Source organism: Talpa occidentalis, unplaced genomic scaffold (assembly GCF_014898055.3).
Source record: "Talpa occidentalis isolate TD23 unplaced genomic scaffold, MPIMG_talOcc4v2.1 talOcc4.16, whole genome shotgun sequence".
Lineage (NCBI taxonomy): Eukaryota > Metazoa > Chordata > Mammalia > Eulipotyphla > Talpidae > Talpa > Talpa occidentalis.
In genome coordinates, this window is record NW_023601653.1 from 35,985,234 (window position 1) to 36,012,918 (window position 27,685).

Here is a 27,685-nt window from a genome sequence, read left to right on the forward strand (position 1 = left end):
TGGGACCTGGCAAGGTGGGGTCTGGCAAGTACCAACTTTCAGGAATAATTAAACAGTCCTGAATCTCACCTGGGCCTTGAGCTGATGCTTCTTGCCAGTTTCTGCTCAAGTTGTTAGAAGAACAATCCACTCCCTGATGTTTTTACAGACACCACCCATATCTCCACACCAAGAGATCTCAGCCACCAAGAATTACAACTCCCAGCACACCATGAACCTGACTTCCTGAATGGGGAGCTGCTGGGAACTAGGTTAAGAGTTAAATGGCCATGCTTACTTTATAACTGAACATATGCCCGCTCTGACTCTTGCTTTTCCAGCTTTGACTTGCACACTGACATTTGTAGGAAGAGGCACATGGGTGAGACACATGTGGGGAGGCTGCTCCTGGTCCTTGGCAGAGACCATGGCAGGCTTTATCTTGACTTCATAGTAGATTATGTGATATATTTTAATTTTGAGACTCTCCTGTACCAGCTTTTTGGGCCTGCCTAACCCTTTCTTGTGGTTCCTTGCCACAGGTACTTTAGACTTGGGGCAAGCTTTCCCGTCTCAGTAGCCCTGTTTCTGGCTGAGCCTGTTTGGCTGGACATTTGTCCACAAAGGGATGGATAATTTTTGAGGTTTTATTGGGAAACTATTATGTTTTCTTCTCTTTATGTACACCAATTCTATTAAAAATCTTCCACACTAAGTGTTTGCTTACTCTGCCTTTGTGCACACTGGTGGTCAGACCCTTTCAGAGCATGCTCCCTTTAACAGTCTGGGGTCCCTGAATACCTCTTGGTTGTACACTAACAAAGTTCTTTCTCTTTCCAGGTATACCCAATATCAGAACAGAAGGATATTGTGTTCACTAACCTGGATCTGAGGGAAGAGGTGGAAGCAGCTCTTCTCAACTGTGACATTTCTTTGAAGGCTTAAATTTTATCCTTAAAAAAATAAAAAAAAGATTGTTACAGGGTTCTTGGGCCTGCTCCTTGTTTGTTGCTTTCCTGTTGTTTAACATCACAAGACCCCCAGCAGCCAATACCCTGCTTCACTGCTGTCCCACCCAGGTGATAAAACCTATAAAACCAGAACCCCACCCCTGCCACTTTCAAGCTGAGAGTGGCTCAGAGCAGTTGGCACCCTGCTACTATTGTGTGATCTGTTACAGGATGTGTCACCAAGTCAGGGGGAGGAGTAAGACCATGGGTATAGGAATGGGTGCTGTTATCCCCACCCTCACTTCCATGCCTCAAACATCTCAGATGCCTTGGACTATAATTGCCATGAACTAACCTTCCAGAATGGGAACACTTGGGAAGGTTAAGGAGCAAGGCACAAATAGACGTGTATGAGTATGTGTGTGTGTGTGTGTGTGTGTGTAATGAGGATCAAGGAGGAAGGAGAAACAAATGAGAGTAGCTCCTGGTCTTTGGTCTTGGCAATTTTAACATTTTGGCAGACAGACTCTTTAGAGACATCGGCAGACATTATCTTGACTCTGTGTTGGATTCGGCTTGAACAGTACATTTTGACCCTCCTTTTGTCCAATTCACTAAGACCTATTCAACCCCTTGCTTGTGGTTTCTGTCAGTACGTACTTTGGACTTGTTCTGGCAATTTGGCAGTTCTGCACCCTCCCTAAAGAGCTAGGCTTTTGCCTTCAATGGAAAGGATGATTTCAGAGTTTGGTAGGGAATCGTATTGGAAATCCTTTTTCTTCTCTCTGTTTTTCTCTACCGCTTGAACTTCTCACCAATTAAAAGTCTTTGAGTAGTTTGCTTTCTTTGCCTGTATGCATACCCTTAAAATGGGCAACGTAGGTTTTTCACATTAACAATTTGGGATTAATGGGCACCCCCTTGGTTTTGCCCAGTATCATTTCTGGTTCCCTGTAAGAGAATGAACTTCCCAGTAACAGACCCACAATAACAGTCTTTGCTTGAAGCTGTTAGTGTGAAGACTGGGGAGTAACCCTCAAACTTGCATACTCTAATTGGGTTCTGCCATTTGCCTCATAAAGATAAAGCATACTTTCAATGTGAACAAACTTGAATAGGATTACTGTGCATAGAAAAAGACAAGAAGAAAGGATAATAGTTTCCCAATTCCTTGTGGGTAAATGCCCAGGCAAAGAGGGTTGGTTCAAAGTGGGGTGGCTGAAGAATAGAAACTTGCCATATGGTACCCTAATACCCTGCAAGAAGGCCTTCTTGCAGGGTACCATAAGAAAGTGACAGAAGTGGTGGGCAAGTGTGAGATGAAAGGAGCAAAATCAAAATACAAGTCAAGGTAACAGCTGCCATTAACAGCCTCTCCATATGTCTCTCACCCATGTCTCTTCTAAGTGTGGGTGTCTCTTTTTTTAAAAAAGATTTATTTATTTTTGAAAACAAGAATTGGGGTGCAGGCCAGACCATTGCAGGGGGTGAGAGGATTCACCAGAGACAGAGTGGAGAGCAGAACAGGCAGATCTACTGAAATACACTGCTGAGGGGAGCAGCGGGGGAGACAGGAGAGGTAGGCGAGGTCTCCTGCACCACATGAGTCAGCTCCCTGGCCAGGGATTGAACTCATGCTGCAGTGGCTGGCAATAGCTTGATTGTACTGTGTCTTTCACCCCTGCACCACCAGGGAGGCCCTTAAGTGTGGGTGCCTTGACTCCATGAGTCTCCTACCATATCCCCTAGTCCCTGGTGCAAGTCCAAGAAGCAAGCAGAGTTCTTCACATGTCTCTTTCCTCCACATATGTCCTCTTTCTGTTCTCCACATTCTCTCTAGCTTCCTCTTGCTGCTCAGCTCAATCCTTCATTAGGTGAGGAGGGGAAAATGGAACCTCCACTTTTTAATGGAGATTCCTCTCTGTAACAAAACCAGTTATTATTGGCTCTTTTAAAATTTGCATGGCATTAAATTGGTGGAAGCCAGAAAAACACCCTTCAGAATCAGTAGCAAGGTTTGCATTCTGTTCCATATTATATCTGGTGGCTACATTTAAAATAATAAGACAGCCTTTCCTTGCTCCATTGCTCTGCCAATAATCTCTAAGTAAAATTGACAATTCAAGAGGCTACACCGTCTTTTTCACTTGGATATGAAAGTCTCTAGCACCCCAAATAACTTCCTGCACTATAGCAAAGGTGGGGATGCACAGGCCCCAAGAACAATGAGATGAAGCCTCAATTCAGCAAATATCCTCACACAGGACTCCAACTTCCTATTCTCACATGATTTCCCCAAAGCATTCACTGGCACATTTTGTAACTCATGGTCTCTGATTCTTTTTTTCTGTTCCTCTTCTGATGACGAAAGTCACATTTACTTGCTAGAACACAGACTGATGTTGCTTTATATTTCCACTCTTAGTCAAGAGGCACATTCACAGCCAGGCCTCTGTGCCCCAGGAGGGCTCAGCAATACTCAGCTCTTCCTATTTCCTTCTTCCCTTTTTGGGCACAAGATCCAGTGGTCAAGGGGCCTGGCAGTGCCATATGGGAAAAGGGAGCAGCCCCCTTTTCTAGGTTTTTCTAGACTGACAAATAATAAAATTCACATCAAGCAGATTGACTAGAAAATAGAAGAAATTTAATAATAATAGTACATATAGGGGAGCAAAAATCTGCCACCCCAAAATGTCTTTGGCAAGGGGTTTGTTTCATGGGAAAGACTCCGAAGACTGGGTGGAAGTTGCTCTTGCTGTTTACATCTGAACTTCACTCTATCCAAGAGTCTATCCCATGAAGATCCAACCCCTTTCTTTCCTGTGGAAAAGGCAGAAGTGACTTTCTTTCCCCCAGTAAACATTCTAACCGACTTCCCCTTTCTCCCTCAACCTCCCATGTCCTAAACAAGCTCCTTAAAGTGGTATCTAAAGTCATGTAGGGCAAGTTACTCAATCATGTTTGTCACTCACATCTATACAGGAAGTATACATGCTATTATTGAATGTCCATATGACTTCTTCTCATCTGTCTACATGATGCTTGTTTATTTGCCAGCCTAGAACAACCCAGACTTACAGAATGATTTCTTCGGGCCCCAGTTTATGCCTATATATGTGGGAGAAACCCAGTACAACTTAGGAATTCATTAAAATGGCTTAACTTATTGCCTTAAATAACTTCAGTTAAAGACAAAGGATATTGGGAGAAAGGAAAAGGTCCATTATGAGATGTTTCCAGGAAAGGCATGTGAGACAAAGGTATGTCTGTTTTTGCCTTTTTCACTGATGAGTCAGAGAAATTAGGTTTTCCTGATAGAGCGAGGGAGACTCCTTTACACATATAAATGTCTCTTACAAATGGCCAACCTCCATCCAGTTTTCAGAGTCCCCCCTATGAAACAAACCTCATGCCAAAGAGACATTTTTTGGGGGGATGGAAGATTTTGCTCCCCTGTTTTGTCAATTAAAATTTCAGGAGTCAATTAAAAAGACAAAGTACACTTATTTGGGATGAAAGAATTGCAGTTCCTTGGTACACAGATTCAGGTAGAAAACCTAAAATGTGACCCAAAAGAGGTCAGTGCGGGAAGGGGGAGGAGGTATGAGAGGAGAAGATGAGGTGGATGATTAAAGAAAAGAGTTGATTAGTGATAACAGGCTAAATTTGTCTTGGTTATACTTAGTTGGTTACTGATTCTCTAGAAAAAAAAAAGGGAGCTGATTGATTCTATCTTAAGACTAAAAATCCAGTTATCGATCAGTCAGTTCCCCAACGATTGTGTGCCTGATGGTTTCTTAAAACAATTGGTTTTTGCCTAGTCCAAAGGTCTTTGGCTCAGTTCATGGAGACAGATAATGTGATTTTTTCTTTTCCAGTTCCATTTTTAAAATGACTTCACAGATGTTAAATTTTCATATTATTGAAGTCTAGGCAATATTATATGATTTTATCTCACAATACTCCTAGAAGATAAGAATTATTGTTCCCATTTAATAAATGGGAAATTAGGACTCAGTGAGGCTGAATAAGTTGCTAAAAGTCACACAGTTGGAGTGGTAGAATCAGGGTTTAAAATTTTAAAAGTCTCTATGATTAACCCTCTGTGCCATTTGGAATTCAATCAGAGAAACAGAACCACTAGGAGGAACACATAGCAGTCTTTAAAAAATTTCATGTCATCAACATCATTACCTTATAACATTGATGAGAAAAAAAAGAATACTCGTTGAGCAAAATAAGAGTATTTGAAGACCTGGTTTATTACTTACAGTCATTTTGCCTAAAGTTAAAGTTGAGGACTTAATGTTGAATGAGGGATTTGTTTTAAAGATTGTGCCTCAAATAAGCAATTATCAGAGCTTTTTAAATGGCCTATATAAGACTACAGCTTCTACATGTAGTGTTGGAGCCTGCAGTCTGCAGGGCAGGTAGGAAGAAAGGAAAGAAAGAGGTGAAGTGAAAATTCAATTATTTTTTTCATGATTTTTGTCTTTGTTGTTGTGTCTCAAAAGATACCCCAGAGGGCCTCCCTGGTGGCACATGGGTTAAGTCTCAGCATTATCACGTTATTGCTACCATGGCCTGAGTTCGATCCTCAGCCAGGGAGCTAACCCATATATGGTGCAACAGAACTCTCCTATCTCACCCACTTCTCCCCTCAGCAGTATATTTCAGTAGATCTGCCTGTTCTGCTCCCTACTCTGTCTCTGGTGAATTCTCTCACACACATACACTGCCCACACCTCTAACCTATACCCTAGCTCTTGTATGCATGAATAAAGTAAATACATAAATTTTTAAAAAAACACAAAAAGCAAACAAACAAAAAAAGATACCACCACAGCCAAGATTATCTAGGCTTTCTCCTGTGTTATCTTCTAGAAGTTTCATAGTTTTGTGTTTTTCATCTAGGCTTATGATCCATTTTGAGTTAATTTTTGGAAGGGTATGATATCTCCGTATAGATTCAATTTTTTTTTATTTTGGACTGTCCAGTTGTTCAAGCACCATTGGTTGAAGAGAATATCTTTTCTCCAATGGATTGTTTTTTCTCCTGCCGAGGCAAAAGGTAACCCCCCACGCCTCTGGCTTCTTCTTGAGTTGGACAAACAATCACAATCTCATCATCATAATGCAGTGGAAAATTTATTTAATAATGTTGGGGGGGAACTAAAATAATTATACCGATCCCATCTTTGGTTAGGGAGAAGGGATATAATTTCAGTGCTGAATGCCTGAGGTGCCTGGGAGAGAGGTGGGGCTGATTTCATTCTTACACCTAACAAGGAAGGGAAATTACTTCATCTTTTGCTCTGAGAATACAGATGAGATGCTGGGACAGATGTTTTAGATGAGTCGCCAAACTACATTCTTCTAGGTCTTTGATTAGGAAAAAAGCTGAAACTTAGGATGTGATGATTTTACTTTACCTTAGCTTAGGGAAAGGTGAAGGACTTAGACAAGCACAGAAGCACATCCTCAGCCTCAAAGGATTTCATTGTTTTAAACCCAAAATACACTGCATGCCAAAATGTGAAGTTTTGGGGATACAAGATCTGAAAATCTTGGGGTGATCTGAATAAGGCACTTTCATTCCCTTGTCAAAGGCCAATTGATTATATTTGTGTGGGGGGGACAATATCTCTGTAGTTTTAGCTCTTTGTAGTTTTTCTCATAGATTTTGTATATATTTTAGATTTACACCTAAGTATTTCTTTGGGTGGGGGCTAATGTAAATAATGTTATATATTTAATTTCAAATTCCACTTTTTCACTGATCCTATAAAGGAAAGCAATTGACTTTTGTATATTAACCTTGCACCTGCAACTTTACAACAATAACTTATTAGTTCCGGGAATTTTATTGTCAATTCTTATGGATTTACTACACAGACTAATATGTCTGTGAACAAAGAGAGTTTTGTGTCTTCCTTCCCTATTGTATATCTTTTCCTTCCTTTTCTTGTCTTATTCCATTAGCAGAGGCATCCAGCATGACATTGGAAAGGAGTGGTGAGGGAAAATCCTTGTTTTCCTGATCTTTGTGGAAAGGGTTAGAGTTTCTCACCAGCAAGTGTAATACTGGCTATAGGCTTGTTGTTGCTAGTCTTTATTAAGATAAGAAAATTCCCATTTATCCTTAGATCACTATGAGCTAATCAAGGAATGGGTGCTGGATTTTGTCTTAAACATTAGTGTTTTATTCTATTAGGCCAGCCTTTTATTCTTCTATATTTTTCACATTCTAACATTAAACCTTTTTCATCTCTAGACCAGTGCCTATCAATTCAAATGTACCTAAGAGTCTCAGGAAATCAAATTAGAATGCATGTTCTGTCCCAGTAGTTTTAGAGTAAGGCCAGGGAGCCTGTATGTGCAACAATTCCCAGCTGATTCCAATGCTGTCTCTGGACTATACTTTATTTGCTAGATTTTAGAACTTCAGCCTTCAGTCCTATCTCCTGTTTCCATTCTCTCTGGCTGTCTACTGAATTTGCTTCCTACCTAGTGTGAACTCCAAAGCTGTAGTAATTTCAACTATACCTCAACTTCTTTGTTTTTCTGGAACAAAAACCTTGTCAATCTCCCTCCCACAACTGATAAAGCCATCACTGCCTCCAGTCACTAATTTTTACACCCCTTAAGAAAATCATATACTTGCCACTTCTAGAACAAATGCATGATTTCTAAAATCACATGAGAGCAATCTTTGACTACATTCGTAGTCAGTTCCTTTTTTCATTCCTTATAGTAATTTGCCTAAATTTAATCTCTTCAAACCCCACACCCCTTCCTTTCATGTCTCATAGTCAAGAAACAAAAGTCAATAAGCAATGAAAGGAAAACTTCTTCAAGCCATCTAGCAGAAATCACATTTAGCATAGTAACTATGCACACCTTTTAGAAAAAAAAAATTCACTCAAAAACCCAGTAATAAATATTTCTTTTAACCAACAGGATAAAGGGGAGGTAGAGAACTAGCAGGACAGAGTGAGAGGCAGAAGGTCCAGTTACCAACCAATAGTGCAAGGTGGAGTGGCAGCTGACAAGGTGTGATAAGGTCTGCTGTTCTCTGCAGCTCAACTCAAGTCCTTCCACCACCAGGGCAGCAGGGTGAGGCAGAGGCCTGCTGCTGCTGTGTAGGGAGGGGGTTGCTGGAGAGGGGGCTGCTAGGACCCTCCACCCTCCAGGTAGGGCAGCTGCCTTTGAAAACAGCTCCAAGGAAAAAGCAATCAAGCCCACGTGTATTTCTCCCTTGGAAAGGTTCACAAAATGGCCACAACTCTTCCCAGCAGTGCCCTGCTCAGGAGACTAGGGGTGTTCAGACCACACTACTGCACACATGCCCTGCCCTCCTGGTTGTTGGTGCCTGATGTCAGTAGCTGGAATCCCACCCCTGGTCTGCACTCAGTTGCTCCAACAAATTGACGCAGCCACTGAGAGTCAGGATCAGGACTAGGATCCATATCAAGTGATGCTGTTGTCTAATTCTGCCACCTCCCTTCTCCACTGCCTGGGAATCACAGCTGGCCTCTGGGGTTCTAAGAGTTCAATTCTACAATACAACCTGTGTCGACAACAAAGAAGGTGACAGCGATTACTAGGGGTTCTCCATTCTTGAAGGCACAGTCTAGTCACTTAAGCAGTGTAAAAAAAAAAAAAAATCAACAACACATTTCTGGGCCTCATTGAAATAAATCCTGTTGAATTTGTCTGAAGTGGGACCCCGACTTTTTATCTTTAATCTGTAAACGAGGAATTTTATCCCAGATCAGTCAGTGGTTTTCAGACTTTTTATACTCACCAGACTGCTGGCACAAGTGCCCCGATTACCCTGACAGATGACGCGGGACAGGTGCGGGCGAGGTCTGCCTGCACCGAAGTCTCTTAGGTTTCGGAGAAGTCCTGTTCTCCTAGTGCCCACAGCGACCACCCAGTCCTTCCAAGAAAAAGCATTTTAGAAAGGGAGCCCTGGAGCAGGCCAAAGGCGCATGGGTGGAGGAAGAGCCAGGTTTACAGAGGTGGCTCTGTTTTCTCGCGTGTGATTTCCAGTTTTAAACTGAGCTCCGATTTATTCAAATCTCATGCACCAAGTAAGAAAGCAGTTTTCCTAGACTCCACACTCGACGGCCTTTAAACCGTCTACGCAAGTTCTTCTCGCTTGAAGACTTCGCTGTCGTGCGCAGTAGGGCCGGGAGCGTGGCCCGGGCGGAGAACCCCGGCGGGGCTCGGAGCAACCGGCTCTCGCGGCGCGTCCCGGGGCCCCGGGTGAGCCGGGTTCGCACCCGCCCGGTGAGGTTTTGAACATCTCCAAACTCGCAGCAGCTGGACACACCCAACGCCCCAACACCCCTTCGGCGGAGCGCCCCGGACCTAGCCAGCGGGTGGAGCGGTGGCCGAGGGGCGCACGCACTTCCCAACCCGGGTGCGCGCCCGGACGGACACTGCGAAGCGGGGCTCGGCTCCCCGCAGCTCCGCGCGCCCCACCGCGCCGGCCGCCGCGCTCTCGGCTCCCGGCGCGTCGCGGGCACCGGCTCGCCCAGGTGCGAAGGTGGCGGGGACACCCGGCCCGCTCGCGCCACCGCGGTCCCCGGGCCCCGCGCGGCGCCTGAGTGGGCCGGCGGGACGTCTGTCAGGCGCCGGGGGCGGGGCCCGGGCGCGCCCGCCCCTTGGCCGGGCTATAATGACAGGCCCGGCCGGGTGACCGCCGGCGGGCGGGCGGACTGACGCGCCGGGGCTGGGGTGAGGCTCGGGACGCGCGCGCCTGGGCGCAGCTGCAGCAGCTGCCGGGCGCTCCAGACGCCCCGAGCAGGGGAGGGACGGAGGGACGGAGGGGCGGGCGGCGGGATGGAGGGCTCGGGAGGCTGCTGTCCGCGCTCGGGTTGCACCGACTCCCCAGGATGTAGTTTCCAAGTTTTACCTCCTTAGGACGCGCGGAGTCCAGTGGCAGGAGACCTGCGACTAGAACGCTGAGCCCGAGCTAGCAACGTCCCTCCACTCTGTCCTTATCTGTCCTCAACTTTATTCTTTTTATTATTATTATTTTTTTTCATCTCCAGAACATGAACTTCGCGCGCCTCTGGCTGGGGCTGCTGCTGCCTTTGGCAGCTGCGCTGGATTTCGGCTACCACCACCAGGAAGCAATGGAAGCGTTTTTGAAGAATATTGCCCATAACTACAGTTCTATCACTCACCTGCACAGTATTGGGAAATCTGTGAAAGGTAGGGTCCGTGGCTCGGCTCTTTGCCACCCACTAGTCCTCGCTTTCATTCATTAAATGTGCCTTCGCCTGTCGTCTGTCCCCTCTCCATGGAGCTATTCAGAGGTCTCCAGGCGGGTGTACTAGTGCCTTGCGTGTGGGTTGCTTTCTGCTTTTGTGTGTTTTGTTGGTTTATTTTGTCGGGAGAGTTGTAGGGAGGTTTGAACTTTACTGTTTCCGCTGTCATTTGGTGTCATTGAATCCTATGCATTAGTGGCGATGTGCTTTTGGGTCTTGCAGACACTGGTAACCTGGAATAAGTTTAATTCCTTTTCTAGATAAACTTCTGCCAAGGAAGTTCGTTTATCTAAGGTTTCCCTTTTTGTTGGCGCCTTTAAAAATGATTTGGACTGTTAGTATCATTTGGTCGCATCTCTTCTAAACTAATAGTATAGTTCTGTTGGTGAAATTTCTGCCTTGTATAATTAAGGCCTATGGCTTAAAGTTATTCCAAACTATCATTTTACAAGTTTCTTTTAATTTTAAATAATACAGTTCTGTGGTATGATTTGTGTCACGAATGATTAGTTTAAAGTTATGCAAAAAAAGAGTCTCTGATACCAATTAAAGACTTTTTAAAATTATTCTTGTTCTGAATAATCGATATGTTAGCTAGCAGTAATTGGTACTGCTTGATCTGAGCTCTTCCACCTTTATCATTTAATTGCTTTATGTTTTAATTTAGGAGTTATTTAATAAATACAAATATAATTATATGAAGAAATTCTCATTTTTATAGGTTGGGGATTTGAGTCATAGAGAAATGAAGTATGTTGTGTAAGATCACTCAGATAGGTGAGCTTTAGAACCTGGATTGTACCCCAGGACATTTGGGGAACAAGGCAAATAATTGGATACTACTTCTTAATTCTCTTTTATAATATGGAACCCCCAAAAAGATTACACAAAAAGTTTAAATCAAGAGTTTTGGCAAGTTTATGCAATTGGATCTCACCTCTTTAAAAAGGTGTGTTCAAACTCTACCTGCATGTTAGCTGTGAGCTTTTGAGCCAACTGGAATTGGTGACTGTATTTTTAATCATTTTCCAAAGATATTTTAAGGTCATGGTTTTTCTATGAAAGAGGTATTATGTAAATTTACTTACATGCAGTGCAAGATAAAAACCTAGGACTATGTGTGTAATGGTATCTTTGTTTTAAAACAACATTGCCAAAGAGTTGGTGCCAGAATTACTGTCTATTGCTCTATAACTCAAAATTATAGAGGTTGGATGTGTGAGAAATCATATCTTGAATCAGCGTATGTATTCAACCTTTTGAAATCATTTCCCTCTAGGGCTAGAGAAGAGCAATTTCAAAAGATCTAAGAATACTAATTATATTAATAAAGGAAATATAGAACACAACCCGTTTGAGTTATTGTTCAGTCATCATTTTAACCACAAGATGATGAGGATGTTGTTAATTTTAAGTACTCTATGATTTGGTAAGCTTTTAATGTTTTCAAGTACAAAGTGTTTTTGAAGGAAAGTTGGGGTCTCCCTGAATGTGAGCCAGCTATTCTGATTTGCCATGATAATATCAAACCACAGTAACAGTGAAAGTCTGCAGGCTTCCCCCTCCCCCCCCTCCCCCCCCCCTCGCTCTTAACCTCATATGCATTCTTGTGGTTATTAAAGGATTGAGGAGTTACCACGTGAAAATAAAATCTGACACTAGTGGTCAAATGTTTGTGTTGAGTATGTTGTTCTGAATAATTACTTGGATTAAGAAAAATCCCAAATCTGTCATTAGGTTCCAAGTGGTATATTAAACTGTACACTAGTACTGGGAGTTGGCTGCCTAAGTATCACTGCATATTAGCAAGAGCATTCAAAGACTGTGCTCCTTTGATGCTCTTTTCACTAAATAGACAATTTTCCCTGGTCATCCTGCCCTCTGGTATATGATAACTTGGCTTGGCAAGCAGGATTTGCTATATGTTATTTTTATTATGAACACGAGCAATCTACCCAGGAGAAAAAGTAATATTTCTACCTGACCAAATAAATGTTTAGTTTTATAAATTCATTTTATTGTTGTAATCATGGATTCTACTCTGCTTCTCTCCCCTGCCCCCAATTTACATCTTTTCATTGCATATATCCACAAATTGACAAAATCAGAGTCCAGTGAATTGGTTACTGTGTGGTATTTTATCCTCTTGATTATATGAATTTTCTTAATCATTCACCTCTTCCAAGCATCTGTAAGGTTTCTGATGATCTTATATACAGTGAGCCTGTAAGGCCATTGACACAGGTCACATTAATTGGTTTAATTGCTAACAAATTTGTTACTTTTGTAATTTTCAAATTTTAATTTTGAAGTCTTTGAAACCTACACCAAAGTTGAGCACATAAATATGCTTCACCTGGATTCAGCCATAGTAGACTGACCATATTTCAGATAAACCTTTTGGAGGAAACCCCATGACCTAACGAAATAGTAAAGATAACATTAGGTGAAACAACAGGAACAGCTCAAGAAAGAACTGAAAACTGAATGGAGAAAAATTGGAAATGATGCAATGTTCATTGGCTCCTTCTTCCATTCCTTCAGTGAAGGGAGCACCTCCCTTTTTTATTCAAACCCCCTTTATTTAGCAGGATGTCTGGCACATTCAATAATCTATATTTACTTATTTATTAAAGATTTTATTTATGCATACAAGAACTGGGGTGCAGACCAGATGTGTAGGGGGTGGGTGAGAGGATTCACCAGAGACAGAGTGAGGAGTAGAACAGGCAGATCTACTGAAATCCACTGCTGAGGGGAGCAGTGGGTGAGTCAGGAGAGGTCTGCTGCACCATGTGAGTTAGCTTGCTGGCTGGAGATGGAACTCATGCCACAGTGGCTGGCAATAGTGCTGAGACTTTAACCCCTGCACCACCAGGGAGGCCCTCAACAATCTATATTTATTTGTTAATGGATTGCAAAAAAACCTGATGAGGCAATATTGTGCCATTCATTCCCTGCCATCAGGTCTTTTAATCTTTTTTATCTTTTAAATTTTTGTTCTTTTAGTTTTTATTGTTGTTTCTTTTTTGCTTTCCTTTAAAGTACAAATATATTTATTATTGATTTTTTTAAGTCAACCTCTGCACATCCCAAAAAATTGGTTCTAGTACTATTTAAAATTAAATTCCCTGCTACCCTGTTTGAGAATTTTTGTCTTGCCTCCTGCTAAGTCTAACCTTTACTATCTGAATAAGGAAGGTTGCAAGGGGAAAGGGGTAGAGAATAAAAATCATTTATTAAGTGTTTTCCACATATTAGGTGTTTTAATGTTTTTAAATTGCAACAACTCAAAGTAGTCATTATCCTCATTACAAACCTGGTCTACGAGGTACAGAAAAGTCAACTTACTGAAGATCACAGGCTGAGAAATGTTAGAGGGTGTCTTCAAACTCTCCCCAGTACTCCCCTTTTTTCCTTAAAGCAGTAGCTTGACACAGATACAGATGGTTACTGGAGATTGAGGTTGTTTTAGAGGGTTTGTCATCACGCTTTGTTCTGAAAGTACAGCGTCTGCCAAGGATCTAGAGCTGTGTTGGCCAATAGGGTAGCCAAGAGGTACTTAGTTATTGAGAGCTGTGAGTGGACCAAATTAAGATGTACTAAAGGTGATTTTGAAGACTTATCACTCAAAAGTAAAACATTTCATTAATATTTTATGCACTATATATTAAAATGGTAACATTTTCGATTAGTAGGTTAAACAAGAAATATTTTCAAAATAATTTCACCCATTTCTTTTGTTAATGTATTATGGTTATGAGAATATTTTATTTTATTTTTTTAAAGATTTATTTAGGGCCTCCCCTGGTGGCGCAGCAGTTGACCGCTGGGCTGAGGATGCTCGCAGCCTCTGTACAACCAGTTTAATCCCCGGCAGCCAGTGAGGGTCCCACATGGCTCGCAGACCTCTCCTGCTGCGCCCGCTGCTCCCCTCAGCAGTGTATTTCATCAGTCTACCTGTTCTGTTCCCCGCTCTGGCTCTGGTGAATTCTCTCACCCTCCTGCACATCTGACTGTGCCCAGTGTTTGTATAAATAAATAAATAAAAATCTTTTTTTTTATTTATACATGAACCGGGGTACAGGCCAAATGTGCAGGGGGTGAGAGGATTCACCAGAGACAGAGCGGGGAACAGAGCAGGCAGACTGACAAAATACACTGTTGAGGGGAGCAGCGGGCGCAACAGGAGAGGTCTGCCGAGTGATGTGGGACCCTTGTCGGCCGGCCGGTATTGAACCCATGCTGCAGAGGCTGCGGACAGCTTCACAGCACAGTGCTCAACCACCTGCACCACCAGGGGAGGCCCAGTTATGAGAATATCTTAAATTACATCTGTGACGTGCATATTTTGATTGAGTTGTGCTGATCTAGAGAGTTTTGTGAATAGTATTTTTCTGAGTTCAAAAGGAATTCAAGTTCATTTAGATAAAATTAAAATCCCATCACCTGAAAAAAAATTTGGTAACTGGAATCATAAGTACACCGTTTCCTGACACTGCCTCCCGCCCCTTGCCTTCACCATCCAATAAGCCAACAGACATATTTCTAAAACTTGATTATTAATGCCTGCTTTGTGTTGCATCAATGGATCTACTGTTCTTAACTTATACCCCACTGATGCACAATTGGTTTCTGAACTTTTCCTGTTCTAAACACTGCTGTTGTGAACATCCTCACAGATGAAACAGTAAAAGTTTTCAGACCAGAGACTTTAGAATCACAATGACTAAGTTCACGTTTTTTTAGACACTATACTTTGTAACATATATCCTTGGGTTGTTGCTAATAGAATAATGCCTGACACAGAGCAAGTGCTACATAAAAGCTGCTATTTGGGATACATTAGCTCTATTATGGATAGAGTTCCAAAAAGGAAATTATTGGGTCTTAAGCAGTTTTATGTATTAAATACATGTAACCAAATTGCCTTCTTTGAACAATGTATTGATTTATAATTTCATGAGAAATATATGCTAAGAAAAAAAATTCTTCTATAATGTATACTTACCATACTGGCATTAATGGTTTGAAAATATACTATGGTATTTGTCATAAGTTCCAGTAATGCAAGATAAGTATCTTCCTAGTGATCTACTGCACAGCATAGTGCCCTTGGTTTACAATAAATGTATAGTATACTTAAAAATTTGCTAAGAGTGGGGCGGGAGGGGAGGGATTGGGGTCAGAATGGGGGGGCTGCAATTGTATGGGGAATATAACAATAAAATTTATAAAAAAAAAAAAAACAAATGCGACATGGAGCACTTTCTACATGGTGTTTTTTAATCCTCATATCACTAATCTTATTCAAACATATTAAAAAAATAAAAGGAATGGAGGCAGGCAAGGAGGAAGGAAGGAGGGAGGGAGGGATAGACAGATGGAGATAATCCCCCTTCGCCTTCAAGGTTAAATGGCACTGATATTTATTCAAATGTTGGCCTCAAAAACCTGGGCTTGCTGCATCCACTGCCTCCCGCCATGTGTTCAATGCAGTCAACCTGTATTCATGGAGAAATGAACATAACACCCACACATGCTATCAAGAAAGTACTTAAGAAAGACATCAGCTCACATAATAATTACATTTTTTTTTGTAATAAAATGGCATTGTTTCTGCTATCCCTAACTAGAAATGTTCAAATTCTTTTCCCATTAATAAAATTGCCTGGACTGGCCAACTAAACTACAAAAAAAAAAAAAAAAAAAAATTTGCTAAGAGTGGTCTTATGTTTTCTTATAGTAATAGTAGCAGCAGTAGTAGTAGTAATTAAAAATAATAATGGAAGATTATTATGTCAGTTTCTCATTGTTACATTTAAAGGATGAGGGAAGGTTTATTCTACATGCATTTCACCTAAGAACTCTCACCTTTCCATATTTATTAACAGATTTTTAAAAATTCTTCTAGCGAGACTCTTCATACCATTTCAGATGCTCAGCAATCGCCTTAGAATTAGCCTATTTTCCTGCCTTAAAGCCATGTGTGCTGTAGTCACATACATAGATCTAGCTCTCGTTTACTGCCTCTTACTGGATAGATTTTGGCTTGCCTATTGCTCTCGAAAAACACATTGAGTTTGGTTTTCTGTCACAGTCTGCTCATTTCTCAAGTATGATGGTAAAGTCAGTTTTCTGGTGGTCCTGTATAAAATGATCTTTGTGATACAAATATTGATATTTTGTAATATCAATATCAATATCACTAAAATCTAGGAATTTCAGCTGTAATATGTATTTTTCTGACTTAAAGTTATATTGGGTTAGCAAGTCCTTCCCCATTCTTTAATTTGAAATACAAAGTCCTTTTCTTAAACAATTTATGGATTTTTGTCAGCCCACGACTGAGGGTACCCCCAGAACCTCCAAGATTGCATGTGCTAAAGGGGTTTTGTCATCTGTGTGCACAAGGCAAAGCAGACTTAGTGAAAGAACTTTAATAGCATGAGTACTCATAGAGAGAGAAGAAAGGCTATTTTCCCAATGAACCACCCAAATTACCCCACTCCTGTGGGCAAATGCCCAGCTGAACAGGGTCAGCCTGAAGTGGAGCCACTGAGGCCTGAAAGCTTACCACAAGACTAAGGTACCTTTTGGTGGGGAACTATAGTTTGGGGGTTCTGAAGAAGGTCCCATTAAGCTGGGACAATGTCTCCTTCCCAGCAATACCAGGGTGCAAGTCAGATGGCAGGAGAAGGAACTATCTTCTGTATTATAAAGCTTTACTTGGCTGATCAGCTTCACCCATCATTAAGTGGGACAGGGAACGTGGTACCTCCCCCTTTTATGGAGATGTCTCTATAACATTATCAGCCTTATTTTTTTTTTTTGGTGCCAAAACCTGGGATATCAGCCTTATTTTTATAACCATAGAGTTTCTTAAAGGCACTGCCTTTGTATTCTTTTTTTTTTTTTTTAAGATTTTATTTATACAAGAGCTGGGGTACAGGCCAGAGGCACGGGAGGGTGAGAAGATTCACCAGAGACAGAGTGGGGAGCAGAACAGGCAGACAGACCGAAAGCAGTGCTGAGGGGAGTAGTGGGCTAGACAGGAGAGGTCTGCCTCACCATGTGGTTTGCTCCCTGGCCGGCTGGGAATTGAACTGGCGCTGCAGAGGCTGTGGACAGCCTCACAGTGCTGTGCTCAATACGCTGTGCCAGCAGGAAGGCCCATGCCTTTGTATTCTTATAAGGAAATGATTTAGATTTTCCCTACATTTGTAATATGACATTTTAAAAAAGAAAATTGAGATAAAATATCCAAAAAGCCATGCAAAATTTTATTCTGTTTCTTAAATCTGGTAACCATTTTTATCCCAAATCTCAAATATATCTAAACAATATAGCAGGGGCAAGTGGCATTTGAATCTTCTTAAAAATACTGATGATGGCCAACATCAAGTGAATTTTTTCTATTTGCCTGACATTTTACATATATGTTTCTCTTACTCATTGTAACCATGGTATGTAATGCCCAACTGAGAATTGAGATTAAACAGATTGTCCCAATTTAGTAAAGGACAGCGGGGTGATTGGGACTCAAGTCTGTCTTGTGCCAAATATTCAACCCGTAATCCTCATGGCTTATAAAGAAATGCTTCTCCTGTTATGTCTCTCTCTGTTCTTGCCCTTACCCCTTCTCCTGCCTCTACCTCTTGCACTTGATCCCTGTGATGCTAAAAATGTTGACAGGCATCCTCTCCAATCCAAGAAAAAGCCTGTATTAAGTGTTTTTTTATGTGCTAAGTGATCATCATTTGAGTTCCTTCATCTCTTTTCCATATTCACAAGTTTCATCCAAAACAATTTAAATTACTTTTCTTGGTGTAGAGTTGAATTTTTTTCTATGTGCACAAACTCCTTGGTTTTGAGGCAAAAGAAGAAGGCTGAGATTCTGGTTTGCCTTCTGATGGGACCTCCACCCACCAAACTAGCTTCTCCTGAGTTGAGAACTATGGATCTTATTAAGAGCAGTACCGCCCCCTAGGGGGAAATTTGGAAATGTAAGGGGAGTATTAGGCCATAATTTACAAGTCTTTGGAAAGGGAACATGCTGATCTTATAGGCAATGCATGAATAGTCCACATAGGAAACAGCTGTTCCCTACATTTCCAATATCTTCCTTAGATGAAAGACCAGCTTATAATTATCTTAGCCTACAACTGAACTATTTTATGTATAAACACAGGCTGCCTTCCCCCACAATTTTGATATATACTAATTTTTCTAGGAATGTAAATATAGGGAAATTAAGGGTAAATTATATTTGGTCTTGCTCTGAACTTTATTAAGAGATATTCTATACTCATAAAATCCTAACACTAATGACTACACAGTCAGTCAACATTTGTGATAGAGGTATTCATGGTGACTCTCAAGTATAAATATAGGCATCTGACTTTCATGTTATGTCTTCTAGCAAATTGTGCCCAAGTTTTTACATTTTCCTACCGTATGTTACTATACACTGCTTTCCTTTTACTTCTTCATATACAGAACAATATGTTGATCCTTTAAAAATTATGCATGTAAATGTATTATATTTTCTATGAATTTTATGCCAGTATAGTAAAGGAGGAGATGCGATATATCAGACATGAAAAAGGAGGCATTCACTGATAGGATTAGCAACTATTTGTCTAAAATCACAGACTTATGAGAGTTGATAAGAACCCACCTCAAACTTACATAGCCAGCATCCAAAGGGGATTGTTACTGTTCTTAATCAATGAACATGTATGTCTGAAAGTCACACTGTGGTGACAGCAGTGTCTGGACTTGAGAGATAACTGCCATTAGCTGCTTCCTTCTCTAGTTTGTGTGTTTAAATATCCCTTTTACAAAGAATACAAGATAAAAAGAATCTTTAAAGAGTTTAAAAGGTTATGGCAAATATCAGCTTGCATTTGGGGTAGGAGGAGATTAAATCAAATCTTCCTATCTAGTGATTTAAAACAATTGATCTTCTTCCTATCTCCTTGGTAATTTAATGCATAGTAGTTTTTTCTAGGGTTAGTATGTCCTAATTTGAATTTATGAAAGGGACTTAAGTTGCACATTCAAAATGTTCTCTCTGGTTTGGGAGGATTGCTGCATATCAGATATTTTTAAAGTATATATTCTCTGGTCTGTAATCCTGCCATAAGCATAGTTTATTGGCTCAATTGGAAGGCTTTGCTCCAGCACATCAGAAAAACTCCACCAACTTCAAACAAGTTCCCTTCAAGTTATGTCCACAGACTTCTCTTGAACTTACCCAGAGCCCAAGATAACAGCCTTCAAGGCACAGGATATGGAAGCATTAATGATAGTGCTTTACATTTAAGAAGTTCACCCTATCACAGAGTTCAGTAGAAGAAATCAACTCAGCAGCCCTTCTATTTGATTAAATTAATTGTTCTATTTGTTTAATTAGTGCTTAGAGAGAAGGAAGCTCTCTGAGAAGCCAGCACCACACTTAAGGAAAACAACTGAAGTCACACAAACTGACAGTTACTGGGACACATAACTGAGACTCCTTTCCAACAAAGGGTACAGGTATGTTATAAATACAGTCAGGTGAAGGTTAGCATATAGTCACATTTTTAGAGCAGGAATGAATAGAGACCATTTGATCATTAATTTAATTAATTGGGGCTTAGTTCAATATGTTACCTCCTCCAAGAAACATTTTTTAGTCCCCTGGGAAGTTACAACCTTCTTGTGCTTTTCTTGCTGAGCATCTTTCAGTAGATCCAGCTAAGTTACACCTGGGGACAGAGACCAGGCTGTGTTCATCTTTGTATCCTAAGCCCAAATATACTCATATTATATGTTACATGCACTCTATGTAGGTCAAAGCTGAAGAGTTTTTCCATGCATGGATTTCCTTGGTAGCCATCCAGTGACAGGGTATTTAGTAGATAGTTGGGTATGAATGTGGATTTCAGAGGAGAGGTTTGACTGCAGAAATAAACTTGAGAGGAATCAACAAGAAGATGCATTGTCTCAGGATAAATAATCTAGCAGAAAGTTAGGAGGCCAGAATAGGACTATAGGACACTCTAACATTTAGAGTCTGGCAGAGATAGAAGCCAACAAAACAAATGAAAAGAACATCAACAGAGGGCCTCCCTGGTGGTGCAAGAGGTTAAGCACAGCACAGCACTGTGAAGCTATCTCCAGCCTCTGCAGCATGAGTTTGACACCCCGCCACCCCCCCCCCCCCCCCCCCCCCCCCCCCCGCCTGCCTGCCAGGAGACAGCCCTGGCGCAGCAGACCTCCCCTGTCTCGCCCACTGCTCCCCTCAGCAGTGTGTTTTGGTCAGTCTGCCTATTCTCTTCCCCATTCTGTCTTGGGTAAATCCTCTCACCCCCACCCCCCGCATCTCTGGCCTGTACCCCAGCTCTTGTATGCGTAAATAAATAAATCTTTAAAAAAAAAAAAAAAGAACTCACAGCACCATTTAGTGGGCAAAGGGCACAGTGCAGGAACAGCAGGATAGGACGCACATAGGCAACAGCTAGAGGGGTCATCATAGGTGTTCCTGCTCCTCCATGAGAATCCCACATATGCATGTTTCACTCCAGCTGTGAACTATACCAACACCCACCAGGGAAGCTTACACAAGTCCCAGCAGCCCAGAGCTCAAGATACAGACCCACATTAGGTACTAAGGTAGTCCTCATTGAAAGTTTCGTTTTTACTCAGAACAACATTTTCAACTTGATGTGTCCTGACCCAGTGCCTTAGGGGTACAACATGACATCACTAATTAGTTAAAATTGCAAGAGTTTGGTGCTCAGAGTTTGGGGAAGGGTCATTGCCATGTCTGTAGTAAAACAGACTGGCTGTGTTAACTCTTTCTTCCTCGTCAAATTCTGTGTATGCCAAATTATTATTATTATTATTATTATTATTTTTAAGATGTATTTATTTTATTTTATTTTTTTTTTATTTATACAAGCACTGGTTACAGTCAGAAGCATGGGAGGGTGAGAGAATTCACCAGAGCCAGAGCAGGGAGCAGAGCAGGCAGAAGGACCAAAGTACACTGCTCAGGGGAGCAGCGGGCGGCAGGAGAGGTCTGCGCGCCATGTGGGACCCTCCTCGGTGGCCGGGGAGCAGCCAGGGATCGAACTGGTGCCTCAGAGGCTGCGGGCAGCTTCGCAACCCAGCGCTCAACCGCTGCACCACCGGGGAGGCCCCCTGTATATGCCAAATTTATGCAGAATCTGATAGAGATAAATGATCCAGATCTCAAAGAGAAATCCCAGAGTATTTAAGAAAATGCTTTATTTTTTTTTCAACAGTATTAAGATATAATTGTCATAAAGAATTGTATAAAGTATGCATGATGATTTGAAATATATATCAAAATGATTACCAAAATAAGGTTAGTTAACACGTCCTTCACCTGACATAATTATTGTTTTTTTGGGGTGGTGGTCAGAGTACATAAGATGTATGCTCTTGGCATCACTAACTATAGTCACCGTGCTCTACATTAGATCCTTAAAACTTACTCATCTTCTGGGCCTCCCTGGTGGCTCAGAGGTTAAAGTCTCAGCACTATCAAGCTACCGCTAGCCACAGCAGCATGAGCTCAATCAAAAAAAATAAAAATAAAAAACCTTACTCATCTTCTAACTGGAATTTTGTACCCTTTGACCAACATTTCCTCATTTCCATGAATCCCAACCCCTGGAAACCACAAATCTATCCTTTGCTTCTATGAGTTTAGCTTTGTTGGGTTGTACATATGAAATGTAGCATTTGTCTTTTCTAACTTATTACACTTAGTAAAATGCACCCAAGGTTTATCCACATTGTCACAAATGGCAGAATTTCTTTCATTTATATAGCTGAATGTCAGCCCATTGTGTTTGTGTGTGTGTGTGTGACATTTTGTTTATCCACTTACCTGTCAATAGACACTTAGGTTGCTTATGTGTCTTGGCTATTGTGAATAATGTTGTGAGGAACATGGTGTGGATATCTCTTCAAGATAGCGTCTTAATTTCCTTTAGATATATACCCAGAAGTGGGATTGCTGGGTATTTTGGTAGTTCTATTTTTAATGTTTTGGGGACTATCCATACTATTTTCTGTAGTAGCTATACCAATTTATATTGACACCAATAGTATAACATAGGAGCAGATATTTTCTATTTAAAAGTAATTTTGGAATAATATTGTTATTACAAAATAAAGTCATTTGTATTTGGGGGGAGACTTAATCTTGGTCTCATTTTCCAGGAAAACTATTCAGTAGGATTACTGAGCATGGGAAAATAAAAGAAATTCAACTGCAGTTTAATGAGGCCCTATTATCTGCCAGATACTGTGCAAATTTCCCTCATTTAGGAGGAATGTAGAGGATCCAAATAAGGGACAGGAAAAAAAAAGTAATTATAATAAAGTAAAAATCAACATCAACAGGCAACTATAAACCAGAGACATTCTGAGGTGGGGTGGGGAGAGCAGGGAGTAGGATCAAAACAGGGGTGGGAAGAGCACAAGGGACTATGGTGATGGTACATGGGTGACTGCATGGTGGGAATTTTATGGGGACTATAACCGAGATGAGAAAGCACACATTGTACAAAAATGAAGAATGATGTAAAAAATATATAAATATATAAAGAAATAATTTTTAAAAAGAAAATAATAATAAGCTATATATAAAGTCTGTGTTACATTATTTAAATTACATTGTAGAGCTGAGAAAAAATAGACTTTATAGATGAATTGGTGATGTAAAGTTATATCTTTAGATATGGGTTATTAATTCAAATATGTCTTTTAGTATTTCATTTACATATTCATTCAATAAACATTTATTGAGCACCTATTGTTTACCAGATCCTATGTGGAAAGATACAAAGACCAAGACCTGGACCTTCTCCTTTGGGAACAAGGGCGCGGAGCCTTACACCCAGTCACTATAGTGGGAAAAGCATTATAACGAGGCTATGAACTTTCAGGAGTCTGAGGTTCCCATGTGCTTGATAGAGTTGCGAAAGACTCATCAAGAAGCTGATATTTGAGTAAAGGTGTGAGGCAGTCAGGTGAGGGGTAGGAGTTCCAGGTAAAGTGAATGGGAAAACATACTGAGCCTAAGGATGAGGTGGGATTGTTCTGCCCTTTATGCTTAGGAGACCAGACTACATTGTGTATATGGTCAAGGGGAAATATTTGGTGGTGATTTCTAAAGCATCCTAGGAACTAGGCTCTCTTTGTTTGTACGCAGTGGAAAACATAAAGTTTTAGAAGGATTTTGTCACTGTAGAGTTTTTTTGGGAAAAGATTAAGGAACAGTGATAAATGGGGAAAATATTTTGACTCACGTAACTTTTCACTAAAATTGCAATCCTTGGAGCCCCAAGGGAACTGTTCATAGGACATTCTGTACTGTCTTTGGGAAATGGTTTTTTTTTTAAAGGAATGCAAATGGGTATTTGAGGATAGCTATAAAGTTGTACACATGATTGACTACTTCTATGTACTAGCCACTTTTATTATACAATTTAAAAAATCCTAACATAAATCTGGGATTTAGGTAATATTTCTATTTTACAGACGGGTAAGTGAGGTGAGGAATGTGTGACTTGCCCAAGACAACTTAGCTAGTAAGTGGAAGTGCTAGGAATTCAAGCCTTGGTCTCTCAGGATTCAAAGTCCTGTTCTTCCGGTTTTTTAATAGTCCCTAGAGTCTGGAAACTTCTGTCGAGGTGACTTGGGATATTTCTGTGGGTAAGAAGACAGAAGACAGCTTTAATTTTTTTAAACAAGATTACTCAGAAGACTTTATGAGACTAAATTCCCATGACCAGAGTGAGTAGAATGAAAATGTTTGCATTTGGCAAGAATAGACTGAAGATGTACCATAAGCCAGGCAAGGAGCTGGACTCTGGCAGGTGCCAAGGGCCACTGTTCCTGTCCTTTGGGATTTAATGTTCTATGTAGTGGCACATGTATATGTGATGACTTCCAAAGGTTCATAGCCCCCTAAAATGGATCAAAATAAGGTGTGTGTGTTAGAAAATATTGGATATTTCCTGTATAAAGCCAAGTGCTAGGAGCTTGTGTAAATAACAGATTGTTTTGGCTAATCACCTATGTATTGAGTTAGGCAAAAGATCTCACTCTTGACCGTCCACACCCATATCCTTGCTGTACTGGGGGATGATATTTTCTCTAAATATGCCAAAATTTTAAGAAACACTTAACTGCCTCTACTGCTTTGCCTGGCCTCTGGAGTTACTGCCTCACAACTGGGATTCAGACTTTTACAGATGCCATTGATAAACAAGTTGGCATCTGTAGGGTAGTGAGCAGATCTGGCCATTGGGAACTTTGAATTTTCCAATGTGCACCCACTAAGATACCTTAGATGCTAAGGCAGCAGGAGCTCTGGGGAAGTAATGCGCATATGGCATCAAATTGCCCAATGCGTAGGACCTCCACTCAGGTTCTTTAATATCTGGGAGGAGATGATGATGCATTAGGGGGATGCTTGACCTATCCTGACCACCCTCAGCTCCTCCTGTTCACCCAGGAATCACAAGGTCTGATCAGATAAGTAACTGTCCTTCTCACCTCTGAAGGGGGAAAGCTTTATGTGTTGGAGGTATAGCTAGAAATGCAGTAAGGAAGGAAAGCAAAATAACATTTAGATTGGATAAATTAACAGAATCCCAGGTTGCCAAGCACTAAGACTTACTCTATCAGCAATCCAAACTATATTTTCTCTAACGGACATATGAGCAGCATGAATTTGCATGTGGTATAGTGAGGAGCAGTTCAGTTTGGAGATGGAAATTCTGGGGAAATAGAATAAACTAATGGAAGAGAGTGCTGCCCAGTAGGAGAAGCTAACTGTCTGAGCATTTGAGTTCCAAAACATCTAATAGGAACCATGGTGTGATCTTACAGGTCATAGGTAGCTTCTAGTTTCAAGTATTTTAAACAGTGCCATGTTTCTAAGTTGCCAATATCCCAACTTACGTAACAAACACGTGAAAGATCCCAGTTACTAAATAGCAGACCAGAGTGTAGCCAGCACCCAAGAAGCACATTTATGCCTACTTCCAGGCACTATACCCTATTGTGGATTCACTTATACTGTTGTGTGTAAATGTAAACCATTTTCAGGGCTGTCCAGTATTCCTTTAAGTGATGCAAACCAAATTGAGAACCACTGCATTCCAGACTGAAGCATAAACTCTGTACTCTGTACAGAGGCACTTTGTACAGGCACTCTATACTCATCAGGGTCTGTGTTCTGAACCACTAATAAATTGTATTATTATTGTTTACAAATATATTTAGGGGTATAAGTAGAAATATGTTTTCCCTTGTTCTGATAGCTCCCCAATTTTAATACCTGTACCCATTTCTCTTTCTTACCAAGATTTCAGAAATTAAGATTACTAAACACTTAATTTTTACCCTGCCATTTAAACTTAAACTTTTTAAAATGATTATATGCTTTAAAGGTAGCTACATATGAAGAATAAACTTAAGAAAAGACATTACTAAATTCTCATTGGCCTCTTATGACCTGGAACTTAGTTTTGTGAATAGACTCATGTGTGAACAGATTTGACATCCTCCAGTAAATATTTTTAAGTGCTTATATTTTTAAGTGCTTAAAAAGTGTATGATTTTTGTAAGCAGAAAGAACAGTAAAGATTTATAAAAGTCACTTAGGGAACAGATAACAAGAGGAGAAAAGGTAAAATGGTGGGGAAGAAGCCTGTAGCTTCAGTTAAATTTGGGTCAAAATAACTCTAGGTAAAGACAGAGGAACAAAGAAGACCCTTGGCTGAAACCCATGTCACCAGAGTTACACCTGAAGAATGTGGGAACTATCTCAACTACACAGTGTCACAGCTTCAGAATACAAGAACCTGTAAACAAGCCAGAATGAATCTGAGTCTGGATTCTTTGGTATTTCTAGTTGAAATGTAATAGAATTATTATCCTGTTCTGTGGGTCAAAAATGAGGTTGGGATAGTACCCTATCTAAAAATAATCCGGGCCTCCCCGGTGGCGCAGCGGTTGAGCGCTGGGTTGCGAAGCTGCGCGCGGCCTCTGCGGCGCCGGTTCGATCCCCGGCTGCTCCCCGGCCACCAGAGGAGGGTCCCACATGGCGCGCGGACCTCTCCTGCCGCCCGCTGCTCCCCTCAGCAGTGTACTTCGGTCCTTCTGCCTGCTCTGCTCCCCGCTCTGGCTCTGGTGAATTCTCTCGCCCTCCCGCCCTTCTGACTGTACCCAGTGCATGTATAAACAAAACAAGCAAGCAAACCAGCAAACAAATAAATAAATAAAGCATGCCTCTATAAAAAAAAAAAATAAATAAAAATAAAAATAATCCAACCTTCGATTAATGATTGACTTTATTTCCATTAATTCTGGCTACCAGACATTAATAAAAGTGGACTACTAAAGTATGTAGCCATGTTAAATACCAGTTTTTAAATTTAAGGAAGAGAATGTTATATAAATATGGGCATAAATATGGGCAACAAGTGAACAAGACTTCACTAGATAATTCTCTAAAGGGGGTGGAATGGGAATCAGTTTGGATTAATCGAGTACCTTTCTTCACTTCAGGACCTTTCTTCCTCTGGCATTCCACCCTTTAGTGTCTATGTTACACTGATGAGCTTAGAGATACCAATTCATCTACCAAACATGATATTTGCTTGCTATGTACCACGCCCTGTTCTAAGTGCTTTTTAAGTGTTTGCTCATTTTCACATCATAGCAACCCCATAAGGTACGGCTGTAAGCCTTATTTTATACATGAAGGAACTGAGATGCCAAAGAATTAAAGAGGGTACCCAGTGTCACACATGAAATTGCAAAATTGCAATTTGGACCCAGGTAACCTGGCTCTAGTTAAGAATAACCACCAGGCCTCCAAACTGGCTATTTGAGCAGAAGCAGTACTCAGGAAAGAATTATGCTCTGATGAGCTGAAAAACCTGTCAGGAAAAGATACTTGTAATGCCTCCATGGTTATCAGACTCTTTGGAAGGAGCTGCTCTGAAATTGAAAAACATTCCTGCCTCTCTGGCCCATCTGCACTTCATACCAGCTCTGTGACTTCAGCGACTGTGTAAGTTCTAATTTCTGGCGAGTCTAGCCTTGTGGCAAAAACTTGAGGCAAGAATGTTTAGGTACAAGATACGGCATATCCAGGCAGGGATAAGTTTGTTTATGCTTCAGTCTGGAATGCGTGGTTCTCAGTTTGGCTTGCATTACTTGAAGGAATAGTAGACAGCCCTGAGAATGGTTTACATTTACACACAACAGTATAAGTGAATCCACAATAGGGCATAGTGCCTGGAAGTAGGCACAAGGGTGCTTCTCGGGTGCTGGCTATGTTACAGGGCAGCCCTGATACAAAACGGGGTGCCTGACTGTGGGTCCTCACCTGCGCACTTAAAAGAACTTATCAATACTCTACTGCAGGCACACATG

The 27,685-nt window shown here is 41.1% G+C and overlaps 1 protein-coding gene across 1 annotated transcript in view; it reads left to right on the top strand.

The window, feature by feature from the left end:
* The first annotated feature begins 9,635 nt into the window (after window positions 1-9,635).
* CPM (carboxypeptidase M) overlaps window positions 9,636-27,685 on the top strand; it is a 64,727-nt gene continuing 46,677 nt past the window's right edge. Inside the window, exons 1-2 of the mRNA XM_037514017.2 lie at window positions 9,636-9,674; window positions 9,992-10,154. Of these exons, the coding sequence (XP_037369914.1) occupies window positions 9,995-10,154 (160 nt within the window). The 5' untranslated portion in view covers window positions 9,636-9,674; window positions 9,992-9,994. The remainder of the gene's footprint in view (window positions 9,675-9,991; window positions 10,155-27,685) is intronic.